Raw genomic sequence first — 23,638 nt, forward strand, 5'->3', positions numbered from 1 at the left:
GGTCCCTTCCATTGTCTCTCTCATGAATCCAGGGCAGCCAGGGAAAGGAACTCCCCAGGAGCCAGCAGGCAGGGCTGCAGTGACAGAATCCTGACAGAGCTCAGGGCCTCCCCTTGCCAGGCAGTGAGGAGTTGTCCCTGCCACACAGGCTCAGTGCCAGCTGCTTTTGCAGATCAGGTGTCCTGTGTTTCTGAACTGCTCCAAGCTTGTACTTCATGGCCAAAAGAGAGTCCTCAGTGAATGGAACCTCCCTTATTTGACTCCAACTCTCCTAAAGACGTGCCCAAGCAGCACACCACAGGACAGTTGTTTCATGCACAGCAGAAGTTTGTAGTGCTCTGTACCAGTGGTGTTAAAGGTTGTTAAACATGTATTTAGGGCTAGACTAAACCTTCTGCCTGTTTATGTGCTAGCACACAGTTTCACCACCTCAGGAGAAACAAGCTGTGGTAGTGCCTGACCAGATGTGGATCTTCAGCCTACCTCTCCCGCTGGCTCTGCTGTAGCGGTGTCTCTGAGCTGCAAACAGTTCACTGCTCCCCACAAACACTGGAGGGTGAGTTGGGAAATCATGAAGCAAGTCCACAGAGGCTTAGGCAATACTTCTAATATTGACTTACTGACTTTTGGCCATTTCACCTTTATTTTGAGAGCACTGCTCCAGAAACTGAAGTTAGCCCTGGATTAGGAACCTGGCAGTGGATTCACCACACTTGGAGTCTGGGCTCTGTGTTAGGAGCCACCTGGGCTCTGCAGTCAGTGGAGAGATAACCAGCTCTGCTCATCACCTGGTGGTGAGGCACATCAGCAAACAACGTGCTGACACACAGCCAGGAGAACCACAGGTTCTTACAGTCATGATTTTTAGACTGTAGATGAAGAGAACACAACTGAGACCTTCATTACTGACAGCTGAGATGCGTCCCCCACCCACCACATCCCTTACAGTTTGTGAGCAGAATGCAAGAGTAAAATTCACAGCAGAATGCAGCAATGACCCTGGGGAGAGGCAGAGGCATCTGAAAGCAGTCTTTTGAAACAGGCTGCTGGCCTGCAATACTTTAGGTGCCAGCAGCCCCAGCTCTGAGTCATCTCTTGCCTCGAGCCACCATTTCCCCTGACTGCATCTTGCTCCATCTTAACTTCTACCTTAAAAAGATTCTTTGGAAAGGTTCCATTTTTTTTCACCATTGCCACAAATGTCAATACTGAGACTCTGCTGAGACCCCACCTGCAGTACTGCAATCACTCCTGGAGCTGCTGTTACAGGGATCTAGAGGTGCTGGAAGGTGTCCAGAGAAGGATGAGCAGAGGCTGGAGCTGCTCTGCTATGAGGATAGACAGAGTTGGGGTTGGTCAGTGTGGAGAGGAGAAGGCTCCAAGGAAACCTAATTGTGGCCTTCCAGCATCTGAAGGAGGCTCCAAGAAAGCTGGGGAGGGACTTTTGAGGGTGTCAGGGAGGGATAGGACTGGGGGGCATGGAGCAAAACTAGAAGTGGGGAGATTGAGATTGGCTGTGAGGAAGAAGTTGTTCCCCATGAGGGTGGTGAGAGCCTGGCACAGGTTGCCCCAGGGAGGTGGTGGAAGCCTCCTGTCTGGAGGTGTTTGCAGCCAGGCTGGATGTGGCTGAGAGCAACCTGCTGCGGTGTGAGGTGTCCCTGCCCATGGCAGGGGGTTGGGACTGGCTGAGCCTTGAGGTCCCTTCCAGCCCTGACAATTCTATGACTATGGTTCCTCAGCAGCAGCCCATGCTGCAGCTCAGCATGTGCAGTGCCCTGACTCACACAGGCTGAAGCAGCAGTGGACACAGACAACAGCTGATTGCCTGCTCAATACTGTGAGCATGTGTGGAGTTTTGCCACAGGGACTCTGCAGCTGCAGGGTTTACTGCACTTTCCACTGTAGAATAACAACAACAGCAGCTGAGTGGTTTTGCTACCCTGGAGTTACTAACTGACAAAAGCAGCAATGTTTGCAGGTGATGCTGGCCTTTGCTCTGCCTCTAAATATAGTCTGTGTGTGTGGTGGGGGTTGTAAGAGTATTTACTCCACATAAGGTGCTCCATTTGCAAGCTTGCATGGTGTGATGTAGCCAACATTTACTGTGTGCTGGAAAACACATAAAACTGAGGGAAGATTTCATGCCAGGGATTAGCAACTGCTCCAAACATAATCAGGAGCCTGTGAACTGCTAAGATGCTTAAGCAGCTTGCTCCACTTCAGGGACTTAAGGTCTGGGTGCCCCAGGAGAAAAGCACTTGGAAGTACCAAAGCATCTGGAGGGGACAGAACAGAAAGCCTTGTAAGCCCATGGGGCTCTGGGTTGCCTTTTTTTCCTCTGTATCTAGAATTTCTAAGCCAGAAACACTGAAATGAGAGCCCTTCTTCTTGCTGGGATTTCTTATTCCAGTGCCACCCCAAACCAAAGAGCACTGAGCAGGACAGAGGGAGACACAGGGAATCCTTCCTTCAGACTCTCAGAAGGATGTTTGAGAGGGTTTTACATCCATTTCGAGTACAGTGCTATCCAACCCCACTGCTTCTATACTGTTAGCATTGTCAGCAGCCAAATCAAGAACTCCTCTTCACTCTGCAGTGTTTGGTGATGTGCTTCAGCTTGACTGTAACAGCAGAAGCCAGGCAGAGAGAGGCTGATGTTGTTCCCTGATAGACACACAAATCAGTGTGTGTGCTGCCCTCCTGCAGCAGGCAGGCAAATGTGCTGCCTTCTTTGAGGGCTTTCACACCTTGCTCACAGCTTTATCAGCCTTAAGCAACATCATTGCCTGATGGGCTGTGAGCAGCAGTGAGCACACACTGGGCAGTTAACTGCAAAACACAGACCCAAACCTCCCCCCAGAGACCCAGCTGCAGCTGAAAACAGTTGGATAACTACCCCCAGGAGCAGGTGACTTTGGTCAGGACCCTTGGTGTAATCAATCACCTCCCTGCTGCATGCTCACTGGTTCCACACAGCCATCATCCTCTCATGGCATCCTGAGCTGTAGAGTTAAACAGAAGCCAAAACTGATGGAGAGACAACTAACTGCCTTCAGCTTCCCACTCACAGTCCAGCTCCTGCTCAGGGATGAGGGAAGGGCAGCAACCTGATGTTCCACCTAATGTTTCTAATACAGGATAGAATGCTGGCTACAGACAGACATGACACTGAAGTCTGGGCAGGGGGAAGGGAGAGACAGAGAGATTCCTCTGCATGGGTAGAGGCTATAAGGAGTATGCCAAGATGGATGTATTTCATAGCACCAGCACTGCTGGGACAGGAAGCTTCTCACTGAAGGAGCCAGCAGAGGCCTTTGAGTCTGGCTTCTCCTTTCCTGATTTCACAAGCCATTGCTATGCCAAAAGTTTCCCTGCAGCTCTGTTTCACCAGTGTAGAACTGGAGTCACTGCATCTCTCTGTCCTGAAGCTTTGAAAGTGGCTTTCAGGTACTTTTAAATCCTGTGTGCTACACAAATGCTGAAGATGCAAGAAAACCAGCAACCTACAAAGGGGTACCCAAGCCCCCTACCCAGAGGTACCTAATCCCCTACCCAGAGGTACCCAAGCCCCCTACCCAGAGGTACCCAAGCCCCCTACCACGTTGCATGGCTGCTTGGACAAAGCATTGGAAACGCAGTGCAAAGAGCAGGCACAGCCATCTTCAGTTGCCATGTCTGGAGACCATATCTGGCCACATCCCTGATAATGAAGTGCTTGAGCAGGAGAAAGAGCAAAGAGCAGCACCTGTGACATCTATACAGAAAATGCTTTCTGAATGTAGGAATTATTTATGGGTGGCAAAAGCTAAAGCAACCACATCTTGACCAAACAGCTCCATAGCTCTGAGGGACTGATTCTGCCTTCTCCCTCAAGGCCTCGGGGTTTTTAACCCTATTATTCTCTCTCAATAAGCAACAGAAATAAATAGTCCAGACCAGGATAACAACCCAAGCAGACACAAATCAGAATGCCAGCGGCATCTGGAGAGCTCTGGAGTGATTTCCAAGCCATATTTGAAGCACAGAAGCAAAGCATCAGCTGAGATAAAGGCTGAAGGAAGCAGCTGCCCGTTGGAGAGGGCTGCAGTGTGGAGTGCTCCCTGCTGTCAGTCACAGCACACCCACCTGAGATTGCCTGGCAGAGTTCACACACTGCCACCAAAGCACACACAGTGTTCAGGGGGGAAGAGCAAACAAAACAACCTTCTAGTACTCTGGAAGTACTCAGCCAAAATCAACATGATTATCTCCACTAAAACACTCCAGAGAACCCAACACTTCTGCCCTGCTTAAAGGCAGCAAAGCTCACACTGCCACCAGGCTCCACTGACTCAAACCAGCCCCTTGGCATCCACGGTTCTTAAGCAGCACAGCAAAAACCAAACCAGATTTTAACCACCAGACAGCACCTGGAGGAAGACAGCCATGGGGCAGGCAGCTGCAGTTCAAGCAGGCAGGTCCAAACCTCCTGATCACTGTCAGACAGAAAGCTGCCTGCTCTGCAGAGAGAGAAAACAGCCTCCTCAGGAGGCACTCAGTAGCCTTCACAGGGCTGAAACCCTACACACTCAGCCCCCCTCAGCTGAAGCCTGCCTTTTAGCAGGGAACTAGCAACTCCATTCCACAAACCAAACACAAGGCAACCATAAACCAAGGAAATGTTTACTCACCATCCTTCTCCTTCTCTGAAATAGCTGGCATGGCCTGAAAGAAAACAGCAAACAATATCACTGTTACACAAAGGAGGGGAAAAAGACTACTGGGGACACATGACACAATCTTAAGGCAGACTTTGTGACTCTCCAGGTGGTCTCCACAAAGCTGAGGTCTCAGGGTGCTGAGCACTCTGGAGAGAAGCACACAGCTCCTGTCTGAGTGTCTCACAACCTACATGAAACTAACTGCTCCTAGGCAGGGAGAAGGACTAGGAGAGAAGGGTGGAGAGGGAGCTCAGAAGCTGCTCCAATGACTGCATTTTGAAATACTCATCCTAGAAGGCATGCCCACAAAATCCACTGGGAGCTTACTGAATTCTGAAGGAGTGGAGACACAAACTCTGTGGCAGGAGAGGAGACTGGAAGGACAAATCCTTCCTCTGCAGAGCTCAGCCTTCTGCCACCGGCTTTGCTCCGTTAGGGCTCACCTGTGCACTGCTCTGGGACACCAACTTCACAGCCTCACAGGGTGCACTGAGTCAGAAGGGACCCTCAAAGGGCATTTTGTCCAACCCCCCCTGCACTCAACAGGGCCATCTTGAACCAGGTCAGCTTGCCCAGAGCCCCATCGAGCCTGACCGTGCATGTTTCCAGTAACAGAGCCTTCATTACCCACCTGGGCAACCTGCTGCAGCATTCCACCACCCTCAGAGCAAAGAGCTGCTCCTAACATCCAGCCTCAATCTGCTCTGCCCTAACTTCCAGCCCTTGCCCCTCATCCTATCACCACAGGCCCTTCTAAACAGCCCCTCCCCAGCAATCCCATAGGTTTATTTAAATGCAGCTCTGCAGGCCAAATAGCCCCCACTCTCTCAGCATGCCTCCAGAGCAGGGCTTCCCTCAGCCTGCTGATCATCTTTGTGGCCCTCCTCTGGACCTGCTCCATCAGGGGCCTCAAAGCTGGACACACTATGTGGGGTCCCACAGGAGCAGAGGGACACAATCACCTCTCTAGACCTGCTGGCCACACTTCATTTGAGGCAGCCCAGGATGCAAGTCACAGCAGTGTTTGCCTTCTCAGCTGTGATTGTTGTTGGATGTGGAAATCATCCTTTTCCCCCAATGCATGTACCCATCTTCCATGCTTTGTTTTCTCTCATGACTGCAGAATGGAATGGATGTGGCAGGTAAACCTTTTGCCCAGTAGCTGTTTTCTCAGCAGAGTGCAACTCTGCTGAATCAAGATGTCAACATGAGCTGACAGTGATGTCAGAAGCTTCTATGGCTGCTTAAAAGCTGAGACACACACAAACAATTCCTTGGAAAAGGCAATGAAGCCAAGAGCAAAGCTTGGCCAAGGCCTCAGCAGGTCCTGCTCTTGGTTTGGGTGTTTGCTGGTGCATCTACACAGGCTGCTGCCCGGGGGGAGAGCAGGATTGGTACACAGGAGAAATGCTCTCATCCCCACAGCAGTTTGGAATTCACTGGAGACCTCCTTCCAACGAGTTCCAGATGTTCCCAGTGAGCTGCATTCCCAGGAAGTGATGTAAGAGTTCTGGCAGAGCAGCAGTGGAGCCGGGCTGTGCTGCCTGGCCAGATGGGCTCCCTGCGTCCGCACACCAGCGCTTGCTCTGCTCACGCAGCCACAGAGCCGAAGCTTCAAGCACATCTCTCTTGTTTTCCTGCTCAAATGGTCAACACACACAAGAGCTGAAACCCTCTAAAGAGGAGCAGTCTCCTGAGCTCCTGGCCAGGCAGGAAGGAGGTAATCCCAAGACAACAAACACTTCCAGGGAAGGACCAAGGAACCTAATGACAGAGAGCTCTGTTCCAGGGAACAAGAGCAGGACCTGAAAACTGAGGTCAACAACTCTCAGATAAGCAAACTTTAAGCACAACCTAGTTTCTCATCCAACAGTCAGTGTCCTGTGTCAGCTGCAGTCAGACATTTCAAGTCATAGGAGATGTGCTCCAGTTTGCTTAATTTGGACAAGCAGCAATGAAACTTAGCTGGGTTGTTATTATTAGCTGGGCTGGAGCTCCTCTCCATGGAGACAGACTGAGGGAGTTGGGGTTGTTCTGTCTGGAGAAGGCTCCCAGGAGACCTAATTGTGGCCTTCCAGAGGGCTACAGAAAAGCTGGGGAGGGACTTTTTAGGCTGTCAGGAAGTGATAGGAATGGGGGGAATGGAACAAAACTGCAAGTGGGTAGATTCAGATTGGATGTGAGGAAGAAGTTGTTGCCCATGAGGGTGGTGAGAGCCTGGCACAGGCTGCCCAGGGAGGTGGTGGAAGCCTCACCCCTGGAGGTGTTTGCAGCCAGGCTGGATGTGGCTGTGAGCAACCTGCTGCAGTGTGAGGTGTCCCTGCCCATGGCAGGGGGGTGGGACTGGCTGAGCCTTGAGGTCCCTTCCAGCCCTGACAGCTCTGTGATTCTACAGAACAAACCCCTCATGGTCATTCAACTGGTTTGAAAGGAGGGAAACACTGCAGGCCATGCTCAGGAATTTCCTCAGGTGTACTCCCAGTGCCACAAACCATTCAATAAATATCTCTACCAGAGAAAGAAATAATGAATGAGCTTTTGTAACCAAAGCCTTTTGTGTCACTGAATGAGATTAAGAGAGCAAACCTGCAGGGAATCCTCTGGGAGATACTAATTAGGGTAACACTTTGGCCTGAGCAGCACTGAAGTGAAGCCAGAGCTGTAACACACCCAGCAAGGATGCTTAGGTCAGCATTCAGGACTGTTTACCAAACATTCCTTTATCAAACAGGGAAGTTTTCAGTTCTCTACAACTTTCAGCATTTTGATGTCTCCACCCCCAGCCCTTCCCCCACCTGGCTATGAGAAAGCAAACTCCAAGCCCTCAGCCTCCAGGACAGAGCAGCTTTGGAAGGGAAGTCAGTAAGGTCTCTTCTTTGTGGCCTTTCATTTTACTGAGGATTGTCCTGACTCAAAGTGGAGCAGGAGGCAACCAAGCTGCACCAATTCACTCGAGTTTGGAAAGAAACTGAAGTCACATCCAGCATTCCCTGGGAAAGCCTCTGGGAAAGTCTCTGCCACAGTCTCTGCCACCACTCTGAGCTCAGTTCCAGGGGAAGCAGAATCTGTCTGCTTGCCTGCCTGTGCTCTCCTGCCGCCAGCTGCCTGCCTCTCCCCAGCTGCTTTCTTTCCTGACTAGATGGTTCTGTTTGCTTGCCTCCCTCATGCCACCGAGGTCATTGCACAGAGACCCCTTCTAGCTGTTGCTGGGTGGCTGGCAGCTCTCCTTCCAGAGGCACTCGCCAAAAGCCTGCCCTTGGGGTGGGCTGGTGGCTTCCTGCCGCTGCCATTCCCTGGCAGTGTGACTCCGGGCTGGAAGCGCAGAGCAGAGACAGAGGGTACCTGTCCTGTGCTGTGTGCAGTGAGCACAGGCTTGCCACGGGTCAGGGTAAGCTCTCAGTGCTCTGAAACCTCTCAGGAGCACATGCAGATGGTTTGTGTGACAGGTAAGACCAGAGCCTGTCTGCAGCTTGCCCAGAACATCAAGCAGAAGTTGGCCTTAACATAAAATCAAATCCCTTCTCCTGAGGGATGCTGAAGTCCTCAGAGCAGCAGCTGCAAGTTCCTGAATACCCTGAGGGTTACTATCACACATCTAATGCTGAACAATTAGCAGCTGTTAGACCTCAGCTCATTTGCATATCAGGACTCAGAATAAAAACTGATGTGTAAAACAAACTTCTTGTTTACACTTTCCAGGAGTCTACCAGATAGGGAACTCCCTTTGATTGCTGGGATGGACACACAAGACTGGACAGAGAGGTCAGTACAGCTTTAGTCTAATGTTAGCTGCTGGGAATACTGAAGCCTGAGCTTGCCCCAGTTCCAGCTGGGTCCTTTCCCTAGAGAAAACCACCTGCAGGGTAGCACCGAGCCTGAGGTGGGATCACTACCTCCAGCACTGGCCTGCAGCAGCCCCAGGGGCGCTCCTGCTTTTCAGCAATGACCAGAGGTTCCACTAGGCTTCATTTACACACAGAGGGCTGTTCCCCAAGCTCAGAAGTCATTTGTTTAGCTAAGGTTTATCTTATAAAACCTTGTTACAATAACAAACACTTCAATGAACTCTGAGAGACTGGGAAAGCTGAACTGTGGGGAGCCAGAGGGCACCCAGCTCTGGGCAAGGCAACTGAAGCCTCCTGCCTCTCATTGCGTTCAGCAGCACGTGGTGGCTGCAAACCTGATGGCACCTGATGCAACCTGGGCAGTGGCTCTGCCTGGCTGACAGGAACCCCAGGGGATTTCATCTCAGCTCCTTACATATAGACCTTACAACGAGTCCATGTCTGGTGTCAGTAGAAACTCCTTACAGTCAAGGGATGTTAGAAGGTAAAACCTGTCACAGGATGATTCCCAGTCACCAAATACCTTTGAGCACCTACCTGAAGAGTAAGGCTGGAAGGGAGCTCAGAGCTCAGCTCCTCCAACCCCCTGCCATGCCCAGGGACACCTCTCAATCACACTCAGCTGCTCAAGGCCTCATCCAGCCTGGCCTTCAGCACCCCCAGGCAGGTCTTCATTTGGGATCACACCCTGTGATATCTGTGATCACTTTGTTTATTGTGTTCTGAGGTTTTGGGTTCAGGTTTGGTTTCTGCAGGCACAAGGCACAGGAGAGTCTCATCAGCCTCTGTGTCCCCATGAAAGCCCCACCTGGGCTTACAGACAGATGCACTGCAGATCTGAGAGCAGCAGGCAGGTCCAGTTCAGTGAATCAGGAATTGGAAGGGACCTCCAGAGATCATTCAGCCCAAGCCCCCTGCCAGAGCAGGATCACAGAGGAACACATGCAGGTGGGCCTGGAGAGGCGCCAGGGAAGGCTCATGCCTAACAGCAGAGCTTCTTTCTGAACTGCTCCACATTTCCCAAGCTCTGTGTGGCACAGTTGGCAGGTTCTAAGCTTTCACAGCTTCCCAGAGGGAAGGAGCTCACAGGAGGCCAAGAGCACTCTTGGCTTACACAGCAGCAGCAGTCCCCCAAGGAGAGCCTGAGTTATTCCATGCTTCAGTCAGGACTGTTCCAAGCAGGAAACATTCTCTGCAAAACCACTTTTGGCTGAACCTTCTGTTCACACTCAGCTCCCCTAGAATCACTACTGCACAAGCATTTAGAAGTGCTCCTGACCATTAACCATGGTGCAAAGACCCCTAGAAAGCCACAAATCCTCTTGCACTCCCTGTAAGTTGTTGGGACTGCCACTAATTCCCAAGCCCTGGCAGTGGTTGCTCACTCCCATTCCTATTTCCTTTGCAAGCTGTTTAACACACTGAAGTTTCCTAGGAGATAAAGAATGGCAGCAAGCAGCTGCAGGTAGCTTCTTCTCCTAGGCTTTCCCTTTTTGACCTTGCCCTTTGTTTTGGTAAGGCAGATCAGCACTTTCAGCTTTCATGAGCTGGAACCACAGAAACTGCATAAACCAAAGCCAATCAGAGCTGCTCTCTGTGTCCTGTGGGCAATTATCTACCCTCCAGCTGAGATAAGGAGACTCAAGTCTTCAGGAGAGATTCAGGCTGCAGGTAAGTTGATGCAGAGAAGCCAGAGAAGATGTGCCTTTCTGGTTTGTTCAGGCTGTTGTGATGAAGACACAAGAATCATGCAGTCAGTGCTTCTGCCAGCTGTGTCTGGAGAGTCCTCTTGAGGATTGTTAGACTACTGAGAGCGTCTGCTCAAGAGGAGAGAAGAGAGTCTCCATAACATCACTGGTCCTGCCTGCTCTCCAGACAAGCACAGCTGGCCCTCTGCCCTCTGCAAACCCCGAGCAGCCAGGGCTGGTCATTCTGTTCTGATGCCTAGAGGTGAGGAAACCACACCTGAGCTTTCAGCTCAGCTCTGATTTTGCTGGGAAACTCCAGCAGTAAAGCTGCAGGCAGCCTGCCCAGCACAAGTCTTGATCCCCCAGCACCTGGGGGAGAAATGGTTGTGCATGGGGTGATAGGGAGAGGAGAGACCTCAGCAGCTTTATCACACCTGTGTGATACACAAGTGTGGGGCGGGCCCCACCTCTGTACCTAAGCATTCACTTGATGTGCTCTGCCTTCAGATGATCCCAGTCTTTTCCAGTGAGCCAGGGAGCAATCTGCTCCTCTTTTGCCATGAGTGTTAGTGCAAGGTTGAACTTCAGCTGAATGCTGCTGAACCTCCTTACTCCTTTGCTGGCAATACTTCAAAGCAGCCACTCTCAGATATCTTCTCCACATTCCTCCATGCAGTTATCAAACCTCCACTCGTTATCCTTTGGGCTGATTCCTAAGTGCTCACCAGGAATGGGAGATATGATATGCTATAAAAACCTTCCCTTCTCCTGAGCTGACCAAATTAACCCCAGTTCCACTTGTGGCTATTGATCCCACCTGCATTACCTGGAGATGAATGAACTCTTGCAGGAGCAGTCACTGACCATCTCCTCATGCAAAACCCTGGATGCTGCCACAGCTCTGCCACACAGGCACACAGTGTTGGAGGTTGGGAGGGACCTCCAGAGAGCATCCACTCCAACCCCCCTGCCAAAAGCAGCATCACCCAGGGTAGCCTGCACAGGAATGCATCCAGATGGGGTTGGAAAGGCTCCAGAGAATCCAGAGAAGGAGGCCCCAGGACCCAGAGGAATTTTGGTAATTACATCTAGGATAAATCAATGGGAAGCCCTCCTCACCTTTGCCAAGCACTCAGTTAGCTCCTGGCTCACTAAAGGCTATCTTTGCCCCTGATCTTTTCTGACTTCAGATGCCAGGGCAAACGATGCTGCTTTGGCCAGTTCAATCTCACCTTCATTAGAGGCTTTTTCCCCCTGCTCACTGATAAGAACTGCTGCTGAAATGAAGTTTGAGAGAGTTGGTACCTGGGAACCAACTGAATGCACCCATTCAAACAAGGGCTGTTCCGTGGGGGAAGGAGGTGCAGCGCTGAGCTGCATGGTGCTCAGAAAGCTTTCAGTCACCTAGCTCACAAACCTAATGGGAGACAAAAGCCATGTGCCCCTGCCAGCTCCAGAGGAGTCAGAACATGGCAATCCTCCAGGCCTGCCCAGATAATGAGAGTGCAGTAGAAGGGGATGGACTTTGGGTCATGTCAAAAAGAATCCCAAAGTTCTGTTCAAAATGCCTTCTGCTGGGATGCAGCCCAGGACAAGCAATGACTCAGGGCATTCAAGATCTGATTGCACAGAACTGCTTCTAGGTGTTACACAGACTTGGTGAGCAGCAAGTTACCCACCAACTACGCATGAGCTCACCATAACGAGCCAGCAGTGTGCCCTGGTGGCCAAGAAGGCCAACGGCAGCCTGGGGTGGATTAGAAGGGCTGTGCTGAGTAGGTCAAGAGAGGTTCTCTCACTCTCTACTCTGCCCTGCTGAGGCCACATCTGGAATACTCTGTCCAGTTCTGGGCCCCTCAGTTCAAGAAGGACCTCAGGGAACTGCTTGAGAGAGTCCAGCACAGAGGCACAGAGCTGCTGCAGGCAGTGGAACATCTCCCTGGGAGCACAGCTGAGGCAGCTGGGGCTTGGGGCTGGGAGCAGAGGAGCCTGAGGGCTGCCCTCAGTGCTGGGGATCAAGATGTGCAGGGCTGGAGCCAGGCTCTGCTCAGGGCTGGCCAAGCACTGCACAAGGGGCAAGCAGAGCAGGAACAATAGAACACAACCCTCTGCCAGCCTCACTCACCCTGCAGGTGAAGGAGAGATCTCTTCAGCACAGGGGGATAAGTGCAATGGGGATGAACAGCAGGCTGGGCCAAGACATGGAAGGGTTTACCCCAGAACTGCTATACTTTGCCTCATGTAATTCCTATTAAAGCAAGGGTGAGCACAGTACTTAGGCAGATGCTTGCTCAGTGGAGGGTGCACTGGTTGCAGAGTCCCCAGAAGGTGACAGAACAGATGTGTTTGGAAGCAGAGATGCTTGGCAAAGCCCAGAGCTGCGGTGCTGAGCTCGGCAGCTGGCTGGCAGCGCGGTGTGCAGCGATGGGAACCTCCTGCCTGCACACAGCCCAGGGGACAAACACACAGCAACAGCAGAATTGCTGCTTGGGGCAGCTGAGTGACTAGGGCTGCAGTGAAAACAGCAAGGAGAGATTGACTAGCTCCTGCAGAGCCTGTGGGAACCTCAGAATACCACACAGAACTCACCAGGAATTGGGCAAGAATTTCCCAAGTGTTTCATGGAATGAGCTGCGGATTCCACGAGGACTCGGCCAGGAGGAGGGTTTGCTGGCTGGAAGTTCAGTCCTGATGTGGGAAGATAACACTGATGGTGTTTTCTGGGGTAGAACTGCCCAATAATGCTGAAACAGCAGCAATGCTGACACCATCAAACAGTATTACTGGCAGTGCTACAGGGGATGGGAAAACGTGGCAGGTGTCCTGACACTGCCTCTCAGAGGCTAGCTGCTCCTAGATGGCAATGGCCTGTGGCTTTGGAAGATTCATTTATCATCATGGAATCCTGGAACAGCTCAGGCTGGGAGGGAACTCAGAGCTCAGCTCCTCCAACCTCCACACCATGCCCAGGGACACCTCTCAGCTACACTCAGCTGCTCAGGGCCTCATCCAGCCTGGCCTTCAGCACCCCCAGGCAGGAGGCAGCCACAGCCTCCCTGGGCAGCCTGGGCCAGAGGCTCAGCAGCCTCCTGCTCAACAACTTCTTCCTCAGCTCCAGTCTGACCCTGCTCTGCCTCAGCTCCAAACCATTCCCCCTGGGCCTGTCTGCAGACACCCTGAGGAGAAGTCCCTCTGCAGCCTTCCTGCAGGATCCCTTCAGGTCCTGGCAGGCAGGTCTGAGGTCCCCCCAGAGCCTTCTCTTCTGCAGGCTGCACAGCCCCAGCTCCCTCAGCCTGTGCTCACAGCAGAGCTGCTCCAGCCCCTGGAACTCCTCCTCCTGCTGCCTGTGCTGTGTCCATTTCCACAGTGAGGGCTGAGTTGTGTGTGTGCATCTACCCTCCAGCCCTGGGCTCAGCCCTGTGGCTCATCCTCCTCTGCACTCACTCCAAGTGAGTAATCCTAGAAAGCCACTCTCTGTCAGCAGGGGGAAGGAGCCTTGCCCAAGGAAATCAAGGTGGGCAGGAGGGCAGGTGTTTCAGAAGCAAAAATGTCCTCAGTCCCTGTGCTGTCAATGAACAGCCCTGCACTTCAGCTCCCCATTCACTTCATTTGCACTTCCCTCTCAGAGCCAGGGATTTTGTGTGTTCCCTGCATGAAGTTTTGCAGTGCCACCTCCATGCTCCAAAACACAAAGTATTTGCTGCCCGAAACTGCTTTCAGCTTGGTTTGCAGGAGCAGCCAAGTGCCACCCGTTTCAGCTGGAGATCAGCAGCCATCACCTCCCTGTGTCACCCAGGGCTGGCTGGAGCAGCAGCTGCATTGCTATTGTTCCCTGCTGCCCTAGCAGAGATTCTGAGCCCTCAGCTTTGTTTCTTTCTCCCAGTATGCCATCTCTCCTGGAGGACAGACATGCTCACAGATGCCTTGCCCACTGGCTCTCTTCATAGCTATGGAAGGAATTTCCAATCCCATTTGGCCAAGTCCAGACAATTGTTCAGATTCCTCTGCAATATCATTTCCCAGAGACATCTCAGTGTCCCTTCCCATGTCCAGTGCTGTCCCTGAGCCATTGTTATTTGAAGGGAAGATAATGAGATGATGCTTTGCACATTAATCATTCTGTAACCTTTCCCCCTGTCTCCTCACCTTGTTCCTCAGACTGAGAACTTTGCTGTGGGACTGTTACTGCAACTCAGCCAGGGGCCTGCAGCAATTTGAACCCAAGAGCACTGGTGATGGTGGTAGCCTGCTTGTGTTTTTGCTTCCATTCTCCTCGGGATCAGACATGCCTAACTTCACAAACCTATTTTTAAGTGGTGACAGCATTATTTGCTTTACTGAAGCCACAGACTTGGAGCAGGAGCTCATTGTGCAAGATGCTGTACAAAGAGGGCAGAAGGGCTGCCCACAGAGCAGAAGGAATGTGACCAGTACAAAGCAAGAATCCTGCTGCAGACTGGTGGGGGAGTAGGAGGAAAATGATCATTTGTGCCTTGTGAACAATGCTTGCAGCAGCCTGGGAACATTGGGATCCCAGCTGAGATCAAACCTGTGCAGAGGCCCCAGCGAGGGAGCATGCTGGAACAGCTGATAGCTTTGCTGCTGTGGGGAGGAATCCAGTCTCCCATAGCCCAGACCTACCTGCAGCTGTGAGTGCTACCCTGTGAGTATTTGCCTGAAGCACTCAGGGCTTCATAACCCTAAGCAGATGCAGAGTCTAGAACATTTTTGATTTAGAAGAGTCTGTCTTTAGAAAGCACAGCACTGCCCACAGGTAGCTTCATTTACCCTTTTGCTGGTGCCAGGAGGCCCAGCAATGAGCACAGGATTTTCCTCACAGCCTTCCTCTCACTTGCTGTGGGGAGCTGCCATTAGCCTTTCCTTTGCCCCACTTCAGTTTCCTCCCAGAGGGGACCACCCCCTTCTGAAGAGTCCCACATACTCAGCCCCTGCAGCACAGGGGGCAAAATGCCCTTCCACCTCCTCTTCCTTTGCCTCTTCTGCATGAGAACACTGCCAGCTGTGGGGCTTGGGAAGGCAGTGGAAGAATCACCAAACCATTTGTACTGCATGCACCTCATGTGCTGCATGGACTGGATTCAACTACCCTTGGGTAGCAGGACTGAGATCTTGTTCTGAAGTTCTATCACTGTCCTGAAGATGACATTTGTGAGCTGTGCAGATAGGTGGTAGAGCCCAGCCCATGAAAATAGGCATCAAAGATCTTCTTAGACCATGAATGGCATCCCTGATGAAGTAGTTACTATTGCTTAGCAGCAGTCTGATTGAGAGGAGTCCCTGCCCATGGTGGGGAGGTTGGAAGAGGGCAGCTGTGAGGTCCCTTCCAGCCTGAGCCACTGCAGGCTTCTGTGAAGCGCTGTGTACAAGCCACAGAGCACAGCACTGAAGGTGGTGCTTGTCAGTGGATGCTTGCATGCTGGAGGTGCTGGGAGATTTGGTTGGAGATGGCATTTCTGTCCCTACAATCTCTCACCCTGTTACTCGGCAGCAGTCAGCACGCTGGGCAGGGCAGTTGTTAAAGGCAATACACCAAGAGCACCTCAGCAGCAGAAGAGCATTTCTCAGTGTGGCTTAAGGACAAATGACTTATAACTTCAACTGTGTGAGCAGGTGCTTACAGCAGGACCAGTGTGCTGCAAGGGTAAAGGCTGTGCTAGCTGGGAGGAGCCTTCTGCCTGTGCTGGGACTAACTCCACCGACAGCCTTTGCAGGAGCTGAAGGAAGCTCAGAATTAGCAAGCAGACGCCTCAGAGGAGGCTGGCAGCCCAGAGGAGCAGGCAGACACACATGCAATGCTGCCCTGGAATTCCTGTCCTCCAGCTCTGACCCTGCCCCACCAGCAGCCTGGCCAGCAGCAGCAGGAGATTTGATCCGGCTCACGTTCCGCAGGGCCCCGCAGCAGAGCCTCCGATGACCTCCAGCGATTAAGGGTCAGCAACCTCCAGCCTGGAGCAACCCTTCTGTGAACTCTGGCACATTCTGGGTTGGCTCCTGCTGGTTTGTTGCCTTTGGCTCTTATCTGGCAGCTCAGCAAGTATTGCAAAATTGTGCATAAGAAGCTACAAGGCTGATGGGCTCTGCCTGGGTGACTCAAGGCCTTGCTCCTCAAATGCTCTTGCTCCTCAAAGCCACTGTGGCAAATCATCTGATCCAGCAGCCTAACATTCCTCCCTAGGTGTGGCAAAGCACCCACCAGACAACAGAAGGCAGACTGAAAGGGGAAGATATTTGTATAGCTGTCCTGTAGGGCAGGAGGAAAACATCCCCAGAGACTCTGTGGCAGCAAGCTGTTTGGAAGTCCACCTCTGTTCCACGTGTGCACATGCTCAGCCCTCACTCAGGAGGCTGCACCCTGCTTCCACCTGGAGAGGGGGAAGAGCTGCTCCAGAGAAGTCCAAATGCCTTTGGAACATGAAAAGGCAAAAAAGGAAACAAAGAGCCTTCCATTGACAGAAGTGCTTAGGAGGCTCCTTTCATTGACTCCCAAGTGTCCAAGCTGCCTACAGAGGAGTACTCCCAGTGCAAAGTCAATAAGGCTCCTGAAGGCTTTACTGTGGGTTTTGCTTTCAAGGTAGAGCTCAGGCCTTGGGCAGAAATCCCAAGTTCTGCCTCCTTAGAAGTACCAGCAGGAGAATATAAAACTCCCTGGACTCCTTTGTTACTGGCAGTGTTCTCTCTGCCACTGGGGTGGCCTCCGTGCTGGGATGGAATGTCACACGACACAAAGTCCTGCAGTGAGAGGCAACCAGAGAGGCAAATAGAAAAGGCTGCAGAAATCGTGAAGTGCTAAGCCTGCCTCTAGCTCCTGACCAGAGGCAACTCAGCTCAAGTGAGAAAAGCCACAATACTGCATGAGACCTGTGGCATCCTTCAGCATTGCAGATGTAAACCTTCCAAGAGCTGAAGGGATCCTGCAGGAAGGCTGCAGAGGGACTTCTCCTCAGGGTGTCTGCAGACAGGCCAAGGGGGAATGGTTTGGAGCTGAGGCAGAGCAGGGTTAGAGTGGAGCTGAGGAAGAAGTTGTTGAGCAGGAGGCTGCTGAGCCTCTGGCCCAGGCTGCCCAGGGAGGCTGTGGCTGCCTCCTGCCTGGGGGTGCTGAAGGCCAGGCTGGATGAGGCCTTGAGCAGCTGAGTGTAGCTGAGAGGTGTCCCTGGGCATGGTGTGGAGGTTGGAGGAGCTGAGCTCTGAGCTCCCTCCCAACCTGAGCCACTCTCTGATCCTAAACAGCTCTAGTGCTTCTCCCCTGATCCTTTGGCTGCAAGAAGGTAGCTCCCACTTGTAGTATGGATTTTAAGATCCACTCTCCCTTTCTTATCTCCCTACCCTTCCTCTGAGTAATCAAAACCCAGTGGCAAAAGATGTCATGGAAAATGACAGGGAAGATGTTGTTCTCCTGCTTTCTTAGCTGTGGTAACTGCTGGCTAATTTCTCTTACTAGCAAGGAGCTCTGGAAGAGGCAGTAGGCTGTGGGATGACTGAATACCCTGGCAAGGCTTTACCAAGATGCTTTCAGAAGCAATTCAGGAGCATGAAACTGTTCAGCCACAAAGGTGACACAAGGAGATACTCACACAGCGTTCCACTGCCTGGGAACAATCCTGAAGCATTCAATGCTTTGAAACAAGTCATCCCTCCTAGTCATGGTCTGAAAGGATGCAGTAGTGGCTCAATCAAGAAGACCATTTGGACAATCACAAGTCCTCCTGAAGTGCAGAGTGGCCTCTAGGGAAGCAGATGCTGACTTTGTACAATGAGATCTTCAATGTCTCTCTTTTCCTGGGACAGAGTCCATGTGCTCCCACTTTCTCTTCTCCCAGTTGCTTTATTTCCAGGGGATGATGCACAGGGTGTTCCAGCCACTGCCAGAAGCTCGTTACAGCCTTCCCCCCTCTCCTAAGAGCACAGCAGTCTCAAGGCACCCTGAAATCCCTCAGTGTGTTCAAACATCACTCAGCTTTGGCAGGAGCCAAGCTGGATCCTTCTTGAGCTGCTTTTAGGTTGGCAAAAGAGCAGCAGGAGAATGAAAACAAAATGGTCTGGGGCTGTGTAGCAGAGCTCCACAATGAGCCAACACAGCTCAGTTCTGCTGGTTTGGAGCTGGCTGTGGAATGCTCTGTGCTGCTTTCTGTCTTGTTTTTGCTCTCTCCCTCGTGCCTATCATCTTAGCCACTCTTCAGTGAGACACCAACCTGCTGCACTGTTTGGTCATTCAACACATCAGCCACCTGAGTTTGTTGTGAAAGCAGACTCCTGGCTCCCCTTCAGCCTAAATATCTCTGCTGAATTTGCTTTTCCTTTTTAGCTAACCCTGCCACTTGCAGCAGAGTTTCAAACAGCACTGTCTTAAAGGCCCTGCAGGCTTTCCAGCAGGTGCACCTTGGCCAAGCACTCGAGGTGCTGTGGGACTCCTCAGGGTTTCAAGACACAGTGTGTTGAACCACACATCTAATCTCACTTTGACTCATCAATACCTGCTGCTGCTCTGAACACTGCTAAGGCTACACTGCTGCAACATCAAACATGCTGGGCTGAGAGATACAGCTCTGCAGAGTGCCAGGGCTCTGCAGGACCACGGACTGCTGACAAATGGATGCCAGCACCTACTCCTCTCCCTTCTCTGAAACACAATCCTGCTTGCTTTTCACATGACAGCCTTCAGTCTCAACAGGCTGTAGTTCCCCACCATCTGCCCTCTGTGTGAGCTAAGGAACTGCCATGGAAGGATAAACTTCCCACTTTAGTGCAATTCACATACAGACACCACTGTCTGCTTGGAGTGGGCACCCAAAAGCTGCCTCCCAGCTTTCCAACCCAAGCAGTGCCCTGCTTGCCTCTCTGTGTTCTGCATGGTAGCACATCAGCTGTGAATCTCTACCCAATACCTGCAGCACTGTGCAACACACTGCAGTTATAGATCACTGTTTATTGGGGTGCAGAAGACAGGGCCTGCCTGAAGCAGCATCACAGGCTGTTTGGGTTTTAGCTCTCTTTTAAAGCAGGGATGGCAGCAAGGTCCCATGGAGCTGGCTTGGTAAGGGGAGCAGACAACCTAAAGAAAGGGCTTTGCTAGTCTAGGACACAAAAAGGTTTGAAGTGTGCTGTTGATCTGAAGCAAATGAAGAGTGGTCTCAGAGCGGAATGTGCAGTGCCTTGGCATTCCCTGAGCAGCTCACAACCCCTCCATTGTAGGGGCAGTGCAGGGAGGGGCAGGCTGCTCCAGGTCTGTGCTTCCAGACGCGTGTCATTCCCAGCCCCACATTTAACAGTGTGCAACTGCCTGAAGGGGAGAGATCAGAATGTGTGGCATGTCTCACTGAGAGGAATTTTGTGCATTAAAGAAACCCCAAACCAAGCTCTTGCAGCTATTACACAGAGAGCTCACCAGAGCCTTTGCTCCCACCCCGGCTTTGAGGGCCAAGAACCCAAAGAGGAAAGGAGAGAAAAGGAAGGGAAAAGAGAGGCAGAAAGCACCCAGAGAGGCACAGCAGAGAGCGAGATACAGAGAGGGCAAGAGAGAGGGAAGGAGAGTGCAGAAGCAAGAGAATTCCTTGGGAGAGGCATATGCAAAGCAGAAGGGACAATGGCTTCCCATGGGGTCACTGCCAGCACGCCTGTGTCTGGAGAAGCGCTTGGCAGGGCAGCCGCGGAGGTCTCTGCTTCAGCAGTGCAAACCACTCCTGCCACGCCTCCCAGCCGTGCTCCAGGAGCACGGAATACTGTGCTCAAGGCAGGAAAGGAGATCATCTGGCTATTTATTCCCTGCCAACAAGCTGAGCTGACCAAGCTGACAATCTCCTGCCTCCTTCAAGAGGCTCATGCAAGGCTTTCTTCCTTCTTCCCGTGCCCGCTTCTACTGTTGTGTGCTCTCCATCTACCGGTAGAGAGATTAAACTGCTGCTGCTGCTGCTGCTGCTGCTGCTGGTCTGCCTCTGCCTCTTTCCCCCCTCACTTGTCTTGGACTCCAGCCTGACATTCTTTCCTAGATGAAACCCAGGGACCTCTCACCAGAAGGCACACTTACACATGACATTGTCTCCTTACCCCTGAACACAGCCTTTCCTTCCCCAGGTTTTGTACACTCCCTCTCCAGCTGAACAGACAGCACAAATCCACCCCCAGTCACTTAGCTGAGAGCACCCTTGAAATAACCATAGCTGCAAGTGGAGACATGGATTCAGGGGGGCTGCCTTCAGTACAAACAGGACTGACAGCACAGTGATGAGTGATGTGCCTGTCCCCCAGAGGCACTGGTCTGCAGTCCCTGGCCTGGAAAATATCTGATGGCTGTGCTTGCTGGAAGTGCAGCTCTCTCTGCTGCCTTGCTCAAGTCACAGGCAGACATTATCCAGCTGCACAGCAGAAGAAAACAAACTCAAATGCTCCTAGGAACAAGTGAAATGTGGCTGCACAGCCAGAGAATCACAGAGCTGTCAGGGCTGGAAAGGACCTCAAGGCTCAGCCAGCTCCAACCCCCTGCCATGGGCAGGGACACCTCACACTGCAGCAGGTTGCTCACAGCCACATCCAGCCTGGCTGCAAACACCTCCAGGCAGGAGGCTGCCACCACCTCCCTGGGCAACCTGTGCCAGGCTCTCACCACCCTCCTGGGCAACAACTTCTTCCTCACAGCCAATCTGACTCTACCCACTTCTAGTTTTGCTCCATCCCCCCCAGTCCTTTCCCTCCCTGACACCCTCAAAAGTCCCTCCCCAGCTTTCTCGGAGCCCCCTTCAGATACTGGAAGGCCACAATTAGGTTTCCTTGGAGCTTTCTCTTCTCCAGTCTGAACAGCCCCAACTCCCTCAGTCTGTCCACACAGCAGAGCAGCTCCAGCCCTCTGCTTATCCTTGTGGCCCCAGCTGTGGTCTCAGCAGAGTGGAGCAGAGGGGAGAATCACCCCCCTGGCCCTGCTGGCTGTGCCTCACCAGGGGTCTTGCTGGGATTCATCTGGTTAGCCACACACAGCATCACCAAGGTTGGAAGAGACCCCAAAGATCATCAAGTCCAACCTGTCACCACAGACCTCATGACCAGACCATGGCTCCAAGTGCCACATCCAATCCCCTCTGGAACACCTCCAGGGATGGTGACTCCACCACCTCCCTGGGCAGCACATCCCAATGGCTAACAACTCTCTCAGGGAAGAACTTTCTCCTCACCTCGAGCCCAAACTTCCCCTGGTGCAGCTTGAGACTGTGTCCTCTTGTTCTGGTGCTGGCTGCCTGGGAGAAGAGACCAACCCCCAGCTGGCTACAACCTCCCTGCAGGTAGTTGTAGACAGCAATAAGGTCTCCATGGACCATGGGGCAGTCAGACTGTTCTTTGGAGCAGGGGGAGTGTGATTTGGTGTAACTCATCGTCCTGCCCAATGCAGGGACACCACTTCTAACACACCCCAGGATGCCACTGGCCTTCATGGCACATTGTTGTCCACCAGGAGCCCCAGCTGAGCCCCCAGCCCGGTGCACAGGCAGTGGTGGTGCTGGGCTGTGTCAGCAGGTGTGTGGCTGGCTGCAAGCAGGATCTGACTCTCATGACTGCCAGCACTCAATGCAATAACATAAACGACTTCCTAAGTCAATGTAGAACGATGATCTCCTCACATCAAACTCAGTTCTAGGCACTGATCTCCAAATCTTACAAACCTCTTCAGTCCATTGAGAGCTGAGCTGACCTCTGCTCAACTCACAGCAAATCCTTTCTGGGGCTGTGTGGAATTTCTCTAGCAGCATACCCTCCCCTGCTCTGTGTCTCTGAGAGCTTCAGCCCACAGGGAAATGCCAGCCTGGGTTTGATTGCATCTTGTAAATGCTGAGACTAGACCTGAACAGGATGCCCAGGTGAACAGTCTGCATGTCCAGTGCTGGAATGCTGCTGGGAGAGCCTGAGGTCCCCTGCCCACAGCCCTTCATGTACAAGAAGGCAGCAGCAGATGGCAGCATGCTGAGAAAGACAAAACCAACCCCAAAAAGGGTTTGGTGCCAGAATAGTCCAGCAGGGAACCTCACTGCTGACAAAGGCAGAGAGAGACCTTTGCTGCAGTTATGAGAGCTGGTTAGCACCCTGGGGATCACAGAACAGCTCAGGCTGGGAGGGAGCTCAGAGCTCAGCTCCTCCAACCTCCACACCATGCCCAGGGACACCTCTCAGCTACACTCAGCTGCTCAGGGCCTCATCCAGCCTGGCCTTCAGCACCCCCAGGCAGGAGGCAGCCACAGCCTCCCTGGGCAGCCTGGGCCAGAGGCTCAGCAGCCTCCTGCTCAACAACTTCTTCCTCAGCTCCACTCTAACCCTGCTCTGCCTCAGCTCCAAACCATTCCCCCTTGGCCTGTCTGCAGACACCCTGAGGAGAAGTCCCTCTGCAGCCTTCCTGCAGGATCCCTTCAGGTCCTGGCAGGCAGCTCTGAGGTCCCCCCAGAGCCTTCTCCTCTGCAGGCTGCACAGCCCCAGCTCCCTCAGCCTGTGCTCACAGCAGAGCTGCTCCAATCCTTATGACAGAACAACCCAAACCTGTGACCTCTAAGTGCCATTTGTCTGCAGCCATTCCCTGGCAGTCTCTGTGTGTTTGCTCACCTCAGAGTCCATTGCCTTCACTGTTCAGTGTAGTGCAGCAGCCAGTGGGAACATTTCAAAGTGTTGCTGCCTTGAGGACTCTTCTTTATGGATATTTAGGTCTGAAATTAAGGTTTTCTTCTACTCATGATGAATTTCAGGTTCATTAAGCTAAAAGCCCTGTGTGCTATGGCAGCAAGAGGCCTGAAGTCTATCTCTAAATCTCTCAAGAGTTCTCCACAGGAGAGAGAAAGAGATGAAATGTGGAAACATCCTATGAATGAAAATGTATGGGAGAGGCTAAATCATGTTAGCACATACAGGAAGAGCTTGCAGAGTTGTGATCTGAGCAGCACAACCTTTTGGTCCACAGCAGTGACAAGATTTGGGCAAGTGGGCTCCAGGGAGCACCCAGGGCTCCACTGAGACCAGGAGCTGCACCTGAGTGCCACTCTAGCACGCAGCCAGGCTGGGCCATGTGGCACTTGCAGGCAGAATGGGTGCCCACAAGCATTCTGAGAAATGGATTTATTGTAAAGGAGCTACTCTGGGAGCCAGCCTCCCCCTAGCCACCAGCTGTTTGGGTGAGAACAGAGGCCTGATTGCCTCTGCCCTGATTAAGGCTGAGATAGACACTGCTGAAGCAGGAGGAGCAGCACTGCCAAGCAAAGCAGTGGAAAAGCCTCCTGGCTGGGGTTATTTTTGCCCCACCTGAACACCAAGTGGATAGGCTGTGCACAGCAGATGGTCAAGGACAGAGATCTGGCCACAGCTTTGAGGCCTTAGTTGCTGTTGTCCTTCAGCCAAGTTTCTGTTTAAAAGAACAAAAAAA

At 52.4% G+C, this 23,638-nt stretch overlaps 1 protein-coding gene across 1 annotated transcript in view; it reads right to left on the reverse strand.

Moving 5' to 3' along the window:
• Positions 1-23,638, reverse strand: part of DLC1 (DLC1 Rho GTPase activating protein) — a 170,557-nt gene that overhangs the window by 107,795 nt on the left and 39,124 nt on the right. The window contains exon 5 of the mRNA XM_068137745.1: positions 4,671-4,704. Within this exon, the coding sequence (XP_067993846.1) occupies positions 4,671-4,704 (34 nt within the window). The remainder of the gene's footprint in view (positions 1-4,670; positions 4,705-23,638) is intronic.

This window comes from Melanerpes formicivorus, unplaced genomic scaffold (assembly GCF_026170545.1).
Source record: "Melanerpes formicivorus ecotype bairdi unplaced genomic scaffold, bMelFor1.0.p_v2 SCAF_4, whole genome shotgun sequence".
Classification (NCBI taxonomy): domain Eukaryota; kingdom Metazoa; phylum Chordata; class Aves; order Piciformes; family Picidae; genus Melanerpes; species Melanerpes formicivorus.